The 19,890-nt window shown below is 41.5% G+C and overlaps 1 protein-coding gene across 2 annotated transcripts in view; it reads right to left on the bottom strand.

Annotated features, from left to right (window-relative positions):
• AFG3L2 (AFG3 like matrix AAA peptidase subunit 2) overlaps positions 1-19,533 on the bottom strand; it is a 45,208-nt gene extending 25,675 nt beyond the window's left edge. Inside the window, exons 1-5 of one of the 2 annotated variants that reach the window (XM_079108848.1) lie at positions 19,266-19,533; positions 14,208-14,307; positions 13,755-13,832; positions 11,657-11,763; positions 11,391-11,543 (exon numbers count right to left, since the gene is read on the bottom strand). In XM_079108848.1, coding sequence (XP_078964974.1) covers positions 11,391-11,543; positions 11,657-11,763; positions 13,755-13,832; positions 14,208-14,307; positions 19,266-19,382 — 555 coding nt within the window. In that variant the 5' untranslated portion in view covers positions 19,383-19,533. Of the gene's footprint in view, positions 1-11,390; positions 11,544-11,656; positions 11,764-13,754; positions 13,833-14,207; positions 14,308-18,582; positions 18,764-19,265 lie in introns of those variants that run through there. The other variant, XM_079108849.1, reaches the window with a different exon arrangement.
• Positions 19,534-19,890: the final 357 nt, after the last annotated feature.

Consider the following 19,890-nt stretch of genomic DNA (forward strand, 5'->3'; position numbering starts at 1 on the left):
TAAAGACCAGGACATTCAAAGCAACTGCTTAAACAGGGAAAATCAGACCATGAATGTTAAGGGAAAGGCCAGGCTCAGAAAAGACCTCAGCAAACCTTAGGTCTACTCCTTAGGCTGATCCTTGCCACAGAAACAGTCCATAATAATAATAATAACGAACAAAAAAACACAGCAAACCCTGGGGGAAAGGGAAGAATCTGATGTTCAGCTATACTATCAGATTCAAATGTTCGAATGTCTAGTTTTCAATGATGACATCACAAGGCATATGACAAAATAGTAAGACACAGCCCATTCAAAGGAAAAAAGTGAACCAATCGTCCCTGAGAAAGTGCCAACGGCAAACATACTAGACAAAGAGTTTAAAATGACTGCCTTAAAAATGCTCAGAGAATTAATGGACAAAGTCAAGAAAATGATACACAAACCAAACGAATATCAATAAAGAGATAGAAAACCTTAACAGAAATGAGGAATTCTGGAGCTGAAAAGTACAACTCCAATGAAAAATTCACTAGGGGAATTCAAAGGCAGCTTTGAGTTGGCAGAAGAACCAGTGAAGAAAGAAAAATCTGAAGAAAAGTGAATGGAGTAAAGGGACCTGTAGTACACCATCAGGCAGACCAGCTCATCCAGTGAAGACGTCAAGGAAGGACGGAAGGATGGAAGGACGAGAGCAAGCGAGCAAGACAGTGAGAGAGAGAGAGAGAGACAGTGAGAACGAGGGAGAGAGAGTGGGAGAGAGGGGGGAGGGGGAGAGGGGGAGGGACAGTGAGAAAGAGGGAGGGAGGGAGGGAGAGAGAGGAAGAGGGGGAGAAAGGGGGGAGGGAGAGAGAAAGGCAGACAGTGAGAAAGAGGGAGAGAGGGGAGAAAGGGGGAGAGGAGGAAGGAAGGGGGGAAAAGAGAGACAGCAAGAGAGAGACAGTGAGAAAGAGGGAGAGAGAGGGGAAGAGGGGGAGAGAAAGGGAGAGAGAGAGAAACAGTAAGAAAGAGGGAGAGAGGGGGAGAAAGGGGGAGAGAGAAAAGGAGAGAGACAGCAAGAGAGAGACAGTGAGAAAGAGGGAGAGAGAGGGAGGGGGAAGGAAGGGGGAAAAAGAGGGGGGAGAGAGAGAGGAGGGGAGAGAGAGGGAGAAAGGGGGAGAGAGACAGCAAAATGGCGAGGGGGTGGAGAGAGGGAGAGAAGCGAAACAGTGGGGGGGACACAGACGGCGAGAGAGAGAGAGAGAGAGAGAGAGAGAGAGAGAGAGAGAGAGAGAGAGAGAGAGAGAGAGAGAGAGAGAGAGAGAGAGAACGCGCAAGAACAGGGACAGAGGTGGGGAGGGGAGGGAGAGAGCGAGACAGTGAGAAAGAGGGGGAAAGAGAGGGAGAGAGACAGCAAGGGGGAGAAGGAGAGAGGGAAGGAGACAGAGTGCAAGCGAGGGGGAGAGGGGAGGGGGGAGGGGGAGGGGAGGGGGAGAGAGAAAGACAGAGGAAGGGACAGAGACCATCTCTTTTTAATAATGGTTGAAAATTCCCCAAATTTGATGAAAGACAAGAATAAAAACATCCAAGTTCAAGGAATTCTAAGTAAAATGAACTCAGAGACCCACATTATAAAAAACATCAAAGACAAAGAGAATCTCAAAAGCAATAAGAGAAGCAACTCATCACCTACAAGGGATCCTGAGTAAGAGTCTGAGTAAATTTCTCATCAGACACAGGGCCAATAAAGTGGTAAAATTTAAAAAGCTGTAAGCCAAGAATGATATGCCTGGCAAAACTGTCCTTCAAAAAAGGGAGGAATGAACACAGTTCCAGATAAAGAAAAGCCCAGGGAGTTTCTCTCCACTAGAGCTGTGCTACAAGAAATGCTCATGCAATTTATGCAAAAAGAAAGAAAAAACATCACAGAGAATAACTCAAAGCCACATGAAGAATGAAAGATCTAAAAATTGGTAAATACAAAATATTGTAAAAGTTAACATCACTGTAACTTAGACTGTACCTCCATATATTGTTTTCTACATAATTTAAAAGACTGATGCAGACAGTAATGCAGAAAATGCGGGGCAACATCTCACTACATAACAATAACAACAATAAAAAACTAAATATAAAAGGTAGTAATGCAAGAAATGAGGGGGCAAAAAAGCAATTGAGACATATAGGAAAAAAAGAGTAAATGACCAAAGTTCCTCCATACTGGTAAACACTTTAAATATAAATAGATTAAATCCTCTAATCAATATAAGACACTGAGAATGGATTTTAAAAACATTATGCAACTACAATATGCTGTTCAGATTCACTTTAGATCCAAATAATAGACTGAGCTGTAACTCAGTGGCAGAGCACTTGCCTAGCACGTGTGAGGCACTGGGTTCCATCCTCAGCAGCACCACATAAAAAAATAAGTAAATAAAAAGTGAAAGTAAAAAATAAGAGTGCTTTATTAAAAAAAAATAAAAGGTTCGATTCTCAGCACCACATAAAAAACTAAATAAAGATACTGTATCCATCTACAACTAAGAGTATTTTTTTTAAAAATTATGATCAGGAGATGATCTAGAAATCATATATAGGATGAAGTTCTGAGAAATTAAGTCTATGGAATACAACATTACTAATGTCCTACTTCAGGGAAACTGTCTATTCCAAAAACACCGAAAAGCTAATAATTAGTAGAGAAATGAACAAGTAGCCAGGTAATAATTATCTATAAATAAAGCATACAAGGAACTCATTTTTTTAAATCATAAAAGTGAACACTGGTGGCTGGGGTTGTAGCTCAGTGGTGGAGCACTTGCCTGGCATGTGTGAGGTACTAGGGTTCGATTCTTAGCACCACATAAAAATACACAAATAAAGGTATTGTGTTCAGCCACAACAACAACAAAAAAATTTTAAAGTGAACACTGATGCTAAAAGTGAACTTTCTGGCAGAGATTTAATGAGTTTCTCACCTTAGTACCCAGTTTAGCATCGTCATATTATAGACAAATCAGAACTTCAATGAAATTCTGGAATATCGAAACCAGGGATAATTCTTTAAATTGAAGAATCAGATTAAATCTGAAGGCTATGATCACAGATATAATTATGGAACACATCACAAAGCTAACAATAGTTGAAAAAATACACCTTAAGAGATAGATAAATGCACAAAATACCCATAATTGATCAATATAAATTAGGATGCTTTCAGGTTATGTTTATAATTAGAACTAACCTTTACTCTCTCACAAAATGCCCCATGACGAGAACAAAGAGACCGTGAAGCTCATTCTGTATTGCTTTTTTCCATTTCTATATCTACAGTATCTGCTTTTTATTCCAAGTGATTGCAAAAGAAAGTTTGTAAGACTGGGGGTGGGGGGGCGGGAGATGAAAAATAAACCTTAAATAAAAAAATGGTTCCAAGAGACAAAATACACTGTATGTTAATAAAAGGTTCAACATCATAAGATGTTATAACAGTAATAAACATAAGAATGGAGCACTCAAATATATAAATCAAAAACTGAGGGCTGGGGTTGTGGCTCAGTGGTAGAGCACTTGCCTAGCACGTGTGAGGCACTGGGTTCGATCCTTAGCACCACATAAATATAAATAAATAAATAAAATAAAGGTATTGTGTCCATCTCAATTAAATTTTTTTTTTAAATTGGTAAGATGTAAGAGAAAAATAGCACTACAATAAAAGCTGACAACTTCTACACTCCACTCCCAATAATGGAGAGGACAGACAGACAGAAGATGAGTAAGAAAAGAAAGGACTTAAAGCAACTAGACACGACACACACAGAACACTCCACACAACAGAATACAAGCCCTTTTCCCAGTGCACATGTGATGTCGTCCAAGGCAGACCATACATAGGCCAAAATTTATCCATGGATTTTGAAAATAGGGATCATACAAAGTACTAATCATAACAGTACAGAGGCAAAAATCAGTAACAGAAGGAAAACCAGAAAATCACAAATTTGTGGAAAGTAAACAACACATTCCTAAATAATCAATGAATCTAAGAAGAAATCACAAGGAAATTCAGAAAATACTTGGAGATGAATGAAAACAAAAACAACATACCAAAGCTTTCAAGACACAGCAAAAGCAGAATAAGGTGGGAATTTATAGTTATAAGTTTTTACATTCAAAAACAAGAGAGCCAGGAACAATGATGTACACCTGTCATCCCAGTGGCTGGGGAGGCCAGCCTCAGCAACTAAGCAACTTAGTGAGACTGTGTCTCAAAATAAAAAGGGCTGGGGATGTGGCTCTGTGGTTAAGTACCCTTGGGTTAAATCCCCAGTGCCAAAAAAATAAAGAAATAAACAAACATACAAGAAAGATCTCAAGCTAAAAACTTACTTCACAACTCAAGGAACCAGAGAAAAAACAAACTAACCCCAAAGCTGGCAGAAAAAAGGCAATGATAGAGACGAAGTAGAGAGAAAATCAATGTGCAGGAAAACAAGAGAAAAACAATAAAACCAAAAGTAGGTTTTTTTGGGGAAAAAAAAATCAACAACACTAACAAACCTGTAGCTAGGTGAACAAAGGAAAAAAAAAGGGAAAAGACTCAAATAAGTAAGGACATAATTGATTTTTAAAAATCAAATGGTTTTAAGTTCTATGAACTACTACAGACCAATAAATTGAATAACCTAGACAAATTCAACAGATTCCCGCAAATGAAAAACCTACCAAAAGTAAACTATAAAGAAAGAGAAAAATCTGAACAGACCTAAAAACAGTAGGGATATTCAACCAACAATAAAAAAATCTGATAAAGAAAAGCCCAGGATTTCATGGCTTCATTGGTGAAATCTACCAAACTTTTAAAGAACTAACTCTAGTAATTCTTAAACTTTTACAAAAAACTGAGGAGGCAACACTTTCTAACTCATTCTATGAAGCCAGCATTCCCCTGATACCAAAACTAAAGACTCTACCAAAAGAAAACTACAAACCAATACCTGCTATGAACACACATGCAAAAATCCCTAACAAAATATCAGCAAGCCAAATTCAGCACTTTTAAAAGGAATATGACACACATCATGTCTAAGTGAGATATACTTCTCTAAGGTAAGGATGGTTCAGTGTACAAAAATCAATCAACATCACATCACATTGACAGAGTGAAGGGGAAAAAACCACATGATCATCTCAACTGATGTATAAGAAAGCATTTGACCAAATTCAACATCATCTCATAAAAATCTCAACAAACTAGAAAGAGGTTACATCAACATAATAAAGTTGTACATGAAAATGCACAGTTACAGCGCTTGCCTAGCACACGTGAGGCACTGGGCTCAATCCTCAGTACCACATAAAATAAATAAAGATATTGTGTACATCTACAACTGAAAAACTTTAAAAAGAAAAGAAAATGCACAGTAAGCACCCTACTCAATGGTGAAAGACTGGAAGTTTTTCCTCTAAAATCAGGAATTAGGCAAAACACCCACTTTCACCAGTTCTATTTAACACTATTGGAAGTTCTAGCCAGAGTTAGGCAAGAAAAAGCAGCAAAAGGCATCCAAAATTGAAAGGAAGGTGCAAGATCATCTGTTAGCAGATGACATGATTATTTATGTAGAAACTCCCAAACAAAAGCTGGAATTAATCAACGAACTAGGCAAAATAGCAGGATACGAAGTTAACATGCAAAATTCAACTGCATTTCTATACACTATCGATGGATAATCTGAAAAGGAAATTAACAGTTCCACTTACAACACCACCAAAAAGCATAAAAACATTTAGAAAGAAATTAAAGATACAAATAGAAACACATCCACACTCATAAATTAAAAGAATGCTGATACAATGTTAATACTAAAAGCAATTCAGAGTTAAAGCAATCCCTATGAAAATCTCAATGAAGTTTTTTTTTCCAGCAATGGATAGAACCACCCTAAAATTTATATGGCATCTCAAAGGAAGAGCCAACCGAATCTTGAAAAAGAATAACAGCTAGGTGCCGTGGTGCACTCCTGTAATCCCAGCAGCTTAGGAGGCTGAGGCAGGGAGTCTGCGAATTCAAAGTCGGCCTCAGCAACTTATCAAGGCCCTGGTTTTAAATACAATATTAAAAAGGGCAACAGTTAAGCACCTGTGGGTTCAATCCCCAGTACCACAAGAAAAATAAACAAAAAAATTAAATTGAATTAAATTAAATAATAAAATAAAATAAAATAACAAAGTTGTAGGATTCACACTTCTGGATTTTAACATTTACCACAAAGTTACAGCACTCAAAACAGTATGGGGTCAACTATTCAACATGGAGGTGGAGGTCAATAAGCTCAAACTGATGTTCCAGAAGGCTAACTGATCTGGATTACGTTCAGTACAGGCTGGAATATGAAATCAAGACAAAGCACCCTGATTCAGCAGGCCAGCTGTCATCTGACTAAAGAAGAGAAAACTGACAGAGCAATTAAAATCTCACACAACAGACTTATGAAGAAATGGACTTGTGAAAGGAAACTAATGAAGAGATCTGTTCCAGAGAAACCGAGGAAGGCATCTTGTTAACACTTGATGATCAGAGGTGGGGGCTGGTAAAGGAGGAGGAGGTCTGACTTGAGTGACAGGGTAGTGATGCCTTTAATGAGTGGAAAATGTAAGAGCAGATATTGTCTCTACAAAATTTAGCTGAAAAAAAAAAAAAGGTAATGGGAATGCAGGGATTTAAATTGCATATAAACACACTTAGTTTTGTAGTTTTAACTAAGTTAGTCCCTTAACACTATTTTGGACCTGTTTTCTTTTTGTATAGTTGAGATAATGTATATATTCTGCCTTCTCATAAAATAATGTTTATATATATTTCAGGCAGTTAATGTGTGAATGAGCATGATTTAGAAATTAAGGAACTAGCAACATTTTATATACATTATATATGTATAAAACTTCTAATTTTTGAAATGTTGATTGCAAATGGGAATCATTATTGGTGAGACCATTAATATATGATGTGTGATCTTTCATAAAACCTAGCTAATATAGTAAGTTGGCTTCTCTGTGATAGCCTCACCTTTATTTTTTCCCCCTATTCCTTCTGCCTGCTAATGTTGAACAACATGAGCTTGTCAGCAAATGCTGTTTTAGACTGTCCCTGTGGTATTTCCGTAATTCCTTTGTTTTCCTTCAGCCTGTTTGTTACTATTCGTTTGGTTTTGCTGCAGGGGAGACTGAACCCAGGGCCTCGCCCATGCTACATCCCCAGCCAGAACTACATTCCTAGCTCTGTAATTATTCATTCTATGTGAAAGAAAGCCAGGTACAGTTGTGCATGCCTATAATCCCAGCTACCCAGGAGACTGAGGCAAGAGGATTTCAAGTTCAAGGCTAGCCTGGGCAATATATAGCAAGACCCTGTTTCTGTGAGGAAAAAAAAAAATGTAGATGAATGCTACATTGGAGCGTGTCCCTACTACTTGCCGGTTTTGTATACGTGAGCTAATTTCCCTACTTATTTTCAAACAAGTGTTGGCAACAAGGTAATTGTCCAGGACTGGGGATGTAGCTGGGGGTAAAGTGCTTGCATGTGGAAGGACCTGGGTTTGATCCTTAGCACCACAAAACCAAAATAGGGTCAGATTAAAAAAAACTTGTGGGATAACAGGTACAGCCCAGCAGTAGTGCATATGACTGGGTTCAATCTGCAATGCTAAAAAAGAAAAAAAAAAAGATATTATGGAGTTATTTACAATAGCAATACATACAGTAATAGTATACATATCTGGCTTACAGTAGGTCAATAGGAAAGTAAATCATAGTGTATGTGTGCTGAAGAGGAGAAGCAGGCACTGCAGTTTTATAATTAAGATTGGGCTTTGGAGTCATACCTGACTCCAGCAGTCCCCCCTTTTAGTTGCAGTTTTGTTCTCTACGGTTTTAGTTACCTGTGGGCAACTGCAGTCCACAAATAATAAATGTCAAATTCTGGATATAATCAATTAGGGAAAAAAAAAAAAAGTATGGTACTAGCATAAAAACAGACAATATAACAGAATGAAAAAGACCAGAAACAGCTCAGTAGTAGAGCACTTGCCTAGTATGTGTTGGCTCTGGGTTTGATCCCAAGAACTAAAGGGGAAAAAAATCTGCAAGAGTCCAGAAATAAATCCTCACATATGTAGTCAAATGACTTGCAACAAGGGAGTCAAACCATTCAATGGAAAATCAACTCAAAATGGATCAAAGTCCTAACCACAAGACCTAAAACCATGTAAACTAGAAGAAAATGGAGGGCAAAAGTTTCATAAAACTGGATTTGTAATAACTTCTGGGATATGACACCAAAGGTACAGGAAACAATGGAAAAATAGAAAAATCAGATTTCATGAAAATTTAAAAATTTTGTGCCTTGTTGGGTGAGGTGATACACACCTGTAATCCCAGAGACTTAGGAGGCTGAGGCAGGAGGATTGCAAGTTTTTGAGATCAATCTTAGCAACTTAGTGAGATCATCTCAAAATGAAAAATAAAAAGGGCTGGGGATGCAGCTCAGTGGTAGGTGCTTGCCTAGAATGCACAAGGCCATAATATTTTTGTGTGTGCCTCAAAAAACAATATCAACAGAGTAAAAAGGCAGCCTTTAGAAGGGGAAGAAATATTTGCACATTTTATGTCTGATGAGATATTAATATCCAGAAGCACTGGAACTCCTAAAACTCAACAGCAAAAGAACCTGCTTCAAAATGGGCATACAAAAAAAAAAAAAAGATACACAAAGGGACATAAGCACATGAAAAGACGCTCAACATCAAACATCAATCATTAGGGAAATGCAAAATTAGAACTACAATGAGAGACCACCTCACACCCACTAGGAGTGGTTACTACTGAAAAACAAATAACAAACACTGGTGAAGATGTGAAGAAACAAGAATGTGTGCCCACCATCAACAGGAGTGTTAAATTGTACAGTCATTGTGGAAACAGCAGAGTAGTTCTTTGAAAAGATTAAATAGAATTACCATCTGATCCAGCAATCCCACTCCTTTGCGTATGCCCCAAATAACTGAAAGCAGGGTCTCAAAGATATGGGCTACCCGTGTTCATAGCATCGTCCACAACAGCTAAAACTCGGAAGCAACCCAGTGCATACCGATGCATAAATGGATAAGCAAAATGTGGCAAATACCCATAATCGAACACTGCAGTCTTAAAGGAAATTCTAACAAACACAAACCTTTAGGACATTATACTAAATGAAATAAGCCAACCACAGAAAGACAAATACCTCATGATTTCACCTATATGACTTATTTTAAGTAGTCAGACTCACAGAAACAAAGACAGGATGGTGGTTGCCCAGGGGGACAGTGGGTGTTCCTGTTCAACAAGAATCAGTTACAAAATGAAGTTCTGGAGGTGGATGCTGGTGATGGCTGCACTTTATGGATGTATTTAATATCTGACTATACACTTAAAAAAATGCAAAAAAAAAAAAAAAAAATGGTAAAATTAGGCTTTATGTACTTTACCAGAATGAAAAAAAGAATTGAGAGGAAAACAAAGGGTAGCAAGCATGAAAAAGATAAATAAAATCATGAATTTTGGGGGAGGATAGGGGGTAATGGGGATTGAACGCAGGGGTACTTAACCACTGAGCCACATCCCCAGTCCAAGTTTTGTATTTTATTTATAGATAGGGTCTCGCTGAACTGCTTAGCACCTTGCTATTGCTGAAGCTGGCTTTGAACTTGCAATCCTCCTGCCTCAGCCTCCCAAGCTGCTAGGATTACAGGTGTGTGCCACTGTGCCCAGCAATGATTCATTATTAATAAGTTGTTACTCTACCATGTTAATATATCAAATAAGAATACAATAGTATTTAAATAGATGGTCAAAACAATAGAAAAGATTCCATATCCATTCCCAGCAACTCTAAAAGTGACCCAAAATACTTCTTCAATGTAGTAAAAAAAGGTATCTGCAAGGACTAGTCACTTGTCACATAGGTATCTTTAAAATCAAGAAAGTCAGCATTTATAATCATCACTCTTCAATTCTTCTATGACTTGAAAGGGAAACAGGTGACATGAAAAGGAAACAGGCTTTCTCAGTGCTATTGACTATTTCCCTCTTATCGAACATTACTTGTTTCCTCTTTAATTTTTCTTTAATCAAACTCTCAAATGAATAACCATGTGAATCCATCTATGACTAAATCACTGAAGTGGTTCTGAGGATGTAAGGATCTTTAAGACTCTTCATACACAGTGCCAAATTTTCTGTATGACTGCCTATTTCATGTATCCTGTCAGTACTGGGTATCATCTTTTCATTAATAATTATGGCCTACTGGTTTCTTGTTTTTAATTTGCATTTACTTAACTGAGAAGCTAAGTTTGGCCTGATGCTTTTCTTTTCTGTTTCCCCCCCTTCATTTGTATTTCTTCTTTTACAGTAAGTTACATCCGTTGCTGGACTCACTCTTTCACCTAGATATCTTGGTCTCACATGAAGTTTCACTCAGAACAATGATCTCTTGACAATAGTATGTATCTGGGTTTGTAAACCATTTCTATCCTTACTCCCCTGTACAACCTTTACAAATTAAATTATTTTTCACATTTCCTCAGTAAGCATTACCATCTTTATTTTACGCATTTCACTGATAAAAACTCCAGCACTGGGAGGTTAATTTCCCTCAGGTTACCTAGCAGGCCCAATCCTGGTTCTCCACTAACATGACATTCATCAATGTTAAGATGTACACTTGCCATGTTTTAACTTCTCAGAAGCTGCGATCCATTTCACAATCAATGGCATGATATGGTTTTGTTTGCAGCTTATTAAAGTTTTCTTGATAATACAAAAAATAACAAGCCTTATAAGTGGAGGCATGGTGAATGTGCTGAGACACATGTCAACCTGGGCAAAGACCTGGCAGGCAGTTAACACAGGACTCCCAGCAGACAAGCAACTCCAAAGTTCACATGCCCCACCCAGCCCACACCTGGAGCCTCTCTACTCTTACTTTATAGCTCTGACTGGCTTCCGATCACAGGAGATTAAATAGAAGCAGTGGAGACATAAAAAGGGCTGAGGGGCTGCCACACGCCAGCACGAAGGAAGATGCAGGAGAGCAGAGACAGAAGCAGATGGAAGTCTGCCAGGACCACGGCTGGAAGCACTGCTTCCAAACACCAGTTCTTAATGTGAAGTGAAACGAAAGGATGCTATGATAAATTTGGGGATCGTGGGTCAAAATAAACACGTCTCTTGACTGCAGTACTTTTTGTCACTGGACAAACCCAACGTGAACACAGTAACTTTATGATGGACAGGTCTGGCCGACTTGCTATTTGTTACTTTCTTGCTCTCTCCTCACCAAGCACCTTTTGAAGCATGGTGGCCATCAATACATAAATACTTACTACTCCTTTAGAAAGATAGTTATTGACAAAGTCCTTCCACGTGATTTCTCTGCCCGAGCTCTTGAAGAGGAAGTAAAACATGACTCCACCCCAAAACAGAGCAGTCCACATAAAGTACATCCTGAAATCCTTGTCGTCCCATGGAAAGTCACCCTAAGAACAAAATTCCACAATATGAGCTATGCCACGCAAGACACAAGCCCCTCCCAACCCACGCTGAGCACCACGTCAAAATCTCAAAACCAGCACACAGTCTGGGATCAAACCTTCTGGAACCTGGACCACCAGTGAGAATCATCTTTCTTGCCACGGCGTTTTCCTCCACCAGCACCTCCTCCTCCAGAAGAGCGTGGGGTAGCAGTTGTTTTTGATTCTGTCATAAACAAAGGGCATTGCAGGGCACCCTAGCTGTCCTCAAGGTTTCCACATATATGTAGTGTAATGAAGGACCTACTGCAAAATACACTGACAAATGATTAGCACTTTGCTTATAGTATTTCATGGAATGTGCCCAATGACCCCAATGATCCAAGAACTATGCAACTGTTATATCCATTTTACAGAGGAAGAAGTTGGAGCTAAAGTGACTTACTGGATAGCTTGTTGCCTTGTCAAGTGACACTGAGTAAGTGACAGCTGGGATTTAAATACAGTCAAGCCAATTCTGAGTCCCCCTTCGAAGTTAAAAAGTAAGCACTCCCACTTCCCTTCCCCAGTCTACAAAGTGAACAATGCCAAGTTTCTTCTGTGGGAAGGCCTGATTTTAGTAACTCTCACCTGCGCTAGGGGTAGCTCAGCACCACACAACAAACCACCCTCATCCACGCATAATTCATGTGCGAGAATCTGAAATTAGCCACTGAAATTAGTCACCCCTCAATTTATACATTGAAGTCCTGACCCTCTGTACCTCAGAATGTGACCTCATTTGAAAACAGGGTTTTTACAGAAGTAATCGAGTCAAGATGAGGTGATTAGGGCGAGCCCTAATCTACTAGCATCATTATAAGCATGGGAGATCTGCACAAAGACACCCATATGCAGAGATAATGATGTGAAGACACAAGAGGCAGATGGCCCTCTGCAAGCCTACAATTCTTCCTCACAGCTCTCAGAAGACACCAACCTGCTGACACCTTAATTTTGGGTTTCAATCATCCAAAACTATGAGACAAACCATTTCTACTGCCAAAGTCAGTGAGACTGTGATCCTTTGTAACGGCAGCCCTAACAAACTAACAGTTACTAACATCTTCTGGTTTTTTTTTTTTTTTTTGGCTTCTTCTCTATCCTCTTGATGACCTACAAATACACGGCTAATGTCTTCAACCACCATGCAGCAAGCCCTTGCAGGCAGCAGGAGGGGAGACTAGAGGCCCTATCATCCTCAGGCACCTGAAGCTGTGGCACAGGACTGGGAAACAGAGTCAGCAACTGCTCAGGCTGGGCAACTATTCCAAACGACTCTGGGACAAAGTAACAGCTATGCACAAGGTACCCAACAGGTTGTAGTTATAAAGCACACCCACCTTCATTTATCTGTCCCCAAACCATGATCCAGAATACCAACCACGTCCTGGGAAAACCCTGTACCAGCTGCCCGTGTCACCAACTCTCCCTAGCACAGCCTCCCGGCCACCGTCACCCACACTAGCATACCTCATTCCCCGTGTTCCCTGGCCTTGCTTTCATTCATTCACTCTTTGAACATATATATGTCTCTCAATTAGAGGGCAAGTTCACTTACAAACAATGGCTAGGCTGGGGATGCAGCTCGGTGATTCACCAGCCTCTGTGGGGCCCTGGCTCAATCTCCAGCACTACCAACAAAACCCACAGGGCTGACACGTTTCCTGACCTTTCCCTAAAAAGAAAGGAAGCCAGCGCGTGCCAGGCACTGTGGTACTGCACACATGAAACGGGAGCGGAGGCTCTGAGCCCATCCGTCCCCCTTATCAACCCCGCCCAAGAAAACCTCTGTGACTCCCCAAGATAAGAGAGGGTTCAACGAAGGCTCAGGAACAACTTTAAAACGCCACACTGTAACACAATGTGTGCCAAATAACTTCATGTATTAGCTTTCTACGGCTTTTCTCGATGGTTTAGATTATATGTCAGCTATCTGTTATCTACCAGTCTTAATTTTATTGGTCAGTATCTCCTAAGTGACCTTAAATTACTTCAATTTGAAAAATGACAGAGAAATATGAACAGAAAATTAAGGTGAAATGAAATGCAGAGTCTGGAAAATTTTCAGTGTACTCATAACCTACAGTTCTACAACCGATTAACTTTTTTTGTTCAGAACAAGCACCATCAATTATTAGAGAAAAAGAAACTCACAGATAATCTTTTAAAAGATACCTTTTTTTTCTCTCATAACTTCTTGTGGTTCACTAATTTTTTTTCCATTTTTTCCATTAGGAAAATATTTTTCAAATCCTATAAGAAAAGGAAAAATATACATATGCTCAAACTTAAATTCATCAGGTTTGTGTATATTCATTTGTTTTTAAAACAGTTGACATATCATTAAAAGGATAAGCTAAAAGTATTACATTTCTTGTGCAGAAGGACATCAAAGTCTATAGTTTAACAAATTACATGCCAATTTCATCATATGAAAGCATTACATTTGAAGGTGCCACATTTTCAGGGCTGTCATCAGACCTGAGTCAGAAGTCAAGGAGTAGGTACAGAAGACAGAAATGTCAGTCATCCTAAAATCAAGCCTATGCACCCCTGTAGTAAATACCTGCTCAGGACACATGTCTCTAACAAGTGTAGAACATTACAGTTACACCTAAGGGGCTTTACCTTTGGGAGGTCGAGAACAGAATCTTTGATATGCAGCAATTACATCTATCAGAAGAGAATTTCTGCTGGTTGTTGCTTGAGCTGTAGCATATCGATAAAGCTGCAACATGACATAAAAATAAAAGCATGAGGGTTACATCAAGATAAAAGATGTGAAAGAGCTTATTTCATAATATCACAAAGTGGATGTGTTTTTCCCTTCCATTGGTGGCAATACATAGCACAGGGACTCCTTTCAGGAAGGACCAGGGTTGTCTGGCACTTCTTGCTCTATTCTAGCAACAGAACCAGGAGACACACATGATCATCCAGAAGATAAGAATACTTCAAAGTCGGATACAATTTAGAACTGTAGCCCCACTATGATTACCTGAAAACACATGCACTCTGGCAATGTTCACCTAACTTGTAGCATTCAAAAGATAAAACTATGACTCAGAAAATCTGCTGCTTCATGCTGACTCATTTTCAGAGTCTATAGAATACTGTGATAGTCAGTTTTCCATTACTAAAATGGAATACCTAAGATAATCAACTTACAATGTGTTTTGTCTCAGTTTTGGAGGTTTTAGCGTGTTGGAGGTTTCCCTGTTGCTTCTGGGTCTGTGGCAAAGCAGCACATCATGGCGGGAATGTGAGGTGGAACACTCAACTCACTGCCAGGAAACACGAGAAGAAGCCAGGGTCCCACTACTCCATTCAAAGGTATACCTCTAATGACCTAAGGACCCCCCATCAGACTCCATCACTGGTCCCACCACTTCCCAGTATCATCATCTAGGGACCAAGCCTTTAATATAATACATGGTCTCTGGGAGCCATTCAAGATCCCAGCTATACCAGTACTGTAAGATATTTATCTGAAATTATGGACCAGGGCCACTTATAAAGATAATACTAATTTTATCTTAATTCAAGAAAGCCATAGCCCCAAATCACTGATGATCCTTATACTAGCAACATTTGCTGAAGATATGTGATACCTTTTCATCCTTGTGAGAATCACTGCTATAGGAATCCCATTACACATACATCTCTACTTTACCTAACATGTTGCTGAAATGTTGTCTGTAAACCGTCTAGATAAATCCAAGTATAATGTAAACAAACCAAAGAGGTTCTCTATTACATTCTTAACTGCATAAAATCATCAATGGCAAGAGGCACTGAGGGGATATATCCAAGTATCTTAAAACCACTGAACTGCACACTTCAAAAAATTTTTAAAAATTCAGATATACTCCTTTGCAAAGTGAAAATTCACCATCATTTCTGAGGGGGTTGCGGTGGGGTCAAGTTTTTCAATACAAATAGCAATGTTTAAGGTGAAGTTCACCTGTGTTAACATCCACCATTACTTGCCTCCTGTATGGTGTGATGAGAAAAATAAAACACCACAAAACTAAATAAAACCACATCATATCCACTAGGATGGCTATAATCAAAAAAGACAAAGTGTCAGTGAGGAAGTGGAGAAACCGGAGCCCTTGTACACTGCTGGTGAGAACATGCAACAGTGAAGACACAAGGAAAACAGTCGGTAGATTCTCAAATGTTAAATGTAGTTACCACAGGATCCAGCAAATCCATTCCTACTAAAAAAACTGCAAATGTATGTCTACCTAAAAGCTTCACAGAAATGTTCACAGCAGCATTATTCATAATAGTTAAAAAAGGGAACAACTCAAATGTCCATCAACTGGTAAACAGATAAAAAGTGGTATATCCATAAATGGAATCATATTCGCCCATAAAAAGTACTGAAATATCAGTGCAAGGATGAACTTTCCAAACATGCTAGTGACGGCTGCCAGACATAAAATGTCACATGTTTTACGGTTCCATTTATGTGAAACATTCAGAATAGTCAGACCCATAGCGTGGATTAGGAAGTTACCCAGGCCTGGGCAGATGGTCAGGGTGAAACTGGGAGGAACTGATATGGTTACAGGGCTTTTCCTGGAGTGATGAAAACATGCTAGAATCAGGGATGGTAGTGATGGTTGCATAACCTTGTAAGTATCTTAAAACCACTCAACTGCACACTTTAAAATGATGGATTTTATGGTATGTGAACAAAAATGTAAATAAAAAATAAATTTTAAAATGAGGGGGAAGAAGAAAAGGGAAAGTATGGGGGAATAAGATTAATCAAATTATATCATGTACATGTGTGAATGTGGCACAATGAAAATGAATCTAAAATTATATTCTAAAAATTACGAATAATCTTTTGGGGGGTACTAGAAATTGAACTTAGGGTGTTTTACCACTGAACTACATCCCCAGTCCCTTTTTTTTTTCTTTCCTTAAAGACAGGGTCTTGTTAAATAGCTGAGGTTCTCACTAAGCTGCCCAGGCGGTACTCAAACTTGTGATCTTCCCGCTTTAGCCTCCTGAGTCACTGGTATTACAGGCATGCACCACCATGCCCGGCTTATTACGTATAATTACAATGCACCAATAAAAAGGAAAAAAAATGAGCTGATTTAGCTTCAAATAAATACACAATTCTGCACTGCAAAATGGGCCAAAACACTATACTATACATGGTTGACCACAATGGAGGTACGAGAGGATCTGGAGCTTATGGTACGTCAGGACCTTCCAAGCCATGGGAACATAGCCTGTCAAATAACCACTGGTCCTGAATAAGAACACACCATAAGTGAATAAAGCTTTTTCCAGTGCCAACTTCATTAAGGGTATAGACTACAATCTCACTCAAGCAGGCAAGTCAACAACTCACACTCATGCTCTGAGCAGCTACTCAGTGTGGGTAGTCCAAAGGGTAATTAGAACCAGTTTCCACTGCTAGGTAACTCAGAAGCACAAGGAAGACAATGCTGAGAACAAATCAGTTACAAACTGGCGCAGTTACTGCACAATACAAAACGTACAGTCTCAATTTCAATTTCCGAAGGGGTTCCAGGATCCCCTGTCCACAGATGCTTAAGTCCCTCATATAAAATAAGTGTTTGCATAAAACCTATACACAACCTCCCGTACACTTCACATCACCTCAGATTACTTTTAATAACTAAAAAAATGTAAATTTTATGTCAACTGTTGCTATTCTGTATTGTCTAGGGAATAATGACAAAAAGTCTGTGCCTGTTGAGTACAAATGCTAGTTTTAAAAAAGTTTTGATCCAAGGGTACCCTGGGATATGGAGGGTTGACTGATAAGAGTGGAATAAGAGTGGAAGAGAGATAGTACAAAAGGTTCTTTTTACCACCAGAGTTCGGAACAGAAATGGGCACATGGCAAGTATTCCATAAACACCTGTTGACTCAAGAAGCCCCCTGTAGCTCTATTTTCTAACTGGGTTGACATGGCATACTCCTAGCAATAATACCCATGAGCGCATTTTTCACTGAGGTTATTTTCTATAAAGGAATCATCAATGAAACTTCTCCTCCACATACCCAAGCCCAGGGTGTCATCACTCAAAGAACATGAGACACCAATTCACAAAATTTAGGCTTAGAGTACTTCACCTTAGAGGTCAGCTTCTATGTTTGACAATATGAACAGTCTTCAATTGCTTTATCATCATTCTTATACCCCAGGCCTAACACCTGAGAACTGATATCTCAATACATCAAAATCTTTTTCCAAGGGACCTAACTGTGAGACTAGTACTTCTGTCTAATCTTCAACAGTAGCAAGAACTAAGGAAAACCTGTCCTATTAGACTCCCTCACAGGTAGCACAGTAATGCCCAAGTGTCCCCATTCAATGCTAGGGAATATGTCACAGACTACCTATCCATCAGCTGTAGCTGTCAGCACAAAGTCCTTCCTTCTAGTTCAGCACTGGTGAGTCACAGGGACAACAGTGCCACTACAAAGAAAGTCTTTTAGGTAAGACTCCTACCACAAAAACTGCAAACTCACCAGGTAGATTCCTACCTGCCCATTGTATGTCTGAGTCCAATGTCCATTAGTAGCAAAAGGGAAGAGATCAGAACCAGGGAAGAGGAAATGGATACAAGAAACTGAAAAAGGCTTAGTGCAGAGCAGTACACAGCAGGAAAAAGATGAAGAGAACTAAAAAATAAATACAAGGCTGGCATGGTAGTAAAAATTGTAAATGCAGGTACCATCAGCCCTCCACAACCTTGAATTCCACCAGTGGACGACGAAAATACTAGGGGGGTGGGGGAGGGGGATTTCCCTAAACACCACCATATAACTACTACTTATATAACATTTACATTGTATTAGATAGTATGAGTAATCTAGAGCTGATTCAAAGTATATAGGAGACTATGGGAGGGTATATGCAAATAATCCGAGTAGCCCTGGCTCTAGTACCCTCTGGGGTCCTGGAATCATTTCCCTGCGGGTACTGCAGTATACTACCACTTACCCCATTTAAGTGGAAAGGCTGAACTAACTTCCTCAAGGGCATCTGGCTAGTAAGTGGTGAAACCAGGTTCCAGCGACTGACCCCCGGGCCTCAACCACCTGCTATGTACCTCCGGGTACAACCGCTGTGGCGCTGGACTCTAGAGGGCTGGCAGCGAGAAGCTGTGTCACTGGAATAGCTGACATCGACCCATCCATACATGACTCCATACTGAGACAGATCACTGCCATGCTGCCCACGCACTATCACCACCCGAGAACAATGCACTGGGTGCCGCGGGCGGACCTGCACAGGGCTGGCTTCCCCCACCAACGCCCCCTTGGACGCGCCCCGTCACGCAGCAAGGCGCGCAGCCCCCGCTCCGCGGCAGACGCTCACTCCAAGGGTCAAAATGCACTCGCGGGGTCCTGTGCCAGGCTGAGGGCGGGCCGCGGCCCGGTGCAGATGGGACCGGCGAAACGCGGGCCGCCGGAGCCCGAAGGCCTCCGCAGGCCCGCCGCCCACCAGGCACAGGCTCCGACCCTCCGCAGACCGGCGCGCCGGCCGGCCGGACGGCACACGCTGGCGCCCCACGCGGCCGGCCCGGCTCCCCGGGGCCCGCGCGCCGCGGGGCGGTGACCTTGACGTTGCCTCCGGGCCGGAAGCGGGCCCAGGCGGGGCGCAGGGCGGGCGCCGGGACTCACCGTCCGCAGGCAGCGCCGCTCACCGCGGCCCGCGCCGCCGCCGGGCAAGAGGAGCGGCGGGAGGCCGCGGGGCCGGCAGCCGCCGCGGCCCCACAGCAGCAGGCAGCGATGCGCCATGACGGCCGGCGCGGCCCACTCGGCGCAGGTGCGGCGGCGTCGGCGGAGGCTCGGAAGCGAGCTCGGGTCGGCAAGAGCCACGCGCGAAGGCTGGCGGCCGGCGGCTCGCCGCGGGCCCCCACTCTCCACGCGCGTCCGCCTTGGCCCCGCCCCGGCGCGCTGACGTCGACGTCCCCTCTCGGAGGCGGAACCGAAGGGCAGGGACGTGGAGGGCGGGGCCGAGGGGCCGTGAGGAGGCGGAATGGGAGGCGGGGTCTAAGGGAGGGCGGAAAGGGCGGAACCTAAAGGCAGGTGCGTCGAGAGCGGGTTAGGAGGCGGGGCATAGGGAGGAGCGTGGAGGGCGGGGCCTAAGGGCAGGGATGTATAGGGAGGGGCGGAAGGCGGGGCTTGGCAGGGGCGTAGAGGGCGGAGCAGAGAGCGGGCGCTAAGGGGCAGGGCTGTGGCGGAAGGTGGGGCAAGAGGCCAGGGCCTGAGGGCGGGGTCGAGGAGGTGGAAAGCTGGCGCCCGC

Source organism: Sciurus vulgaris, assembly GCF_902686455.1.
Source record: "Sciurus vulgaris genome assembly, chromosome: 13".
Taxonomy (NCBI): Eukaryota; Metazoa; Chordata; class Mammalia; order Rodentia; family Sciuridae; genus Sciurus; species Sciurus vulgaris.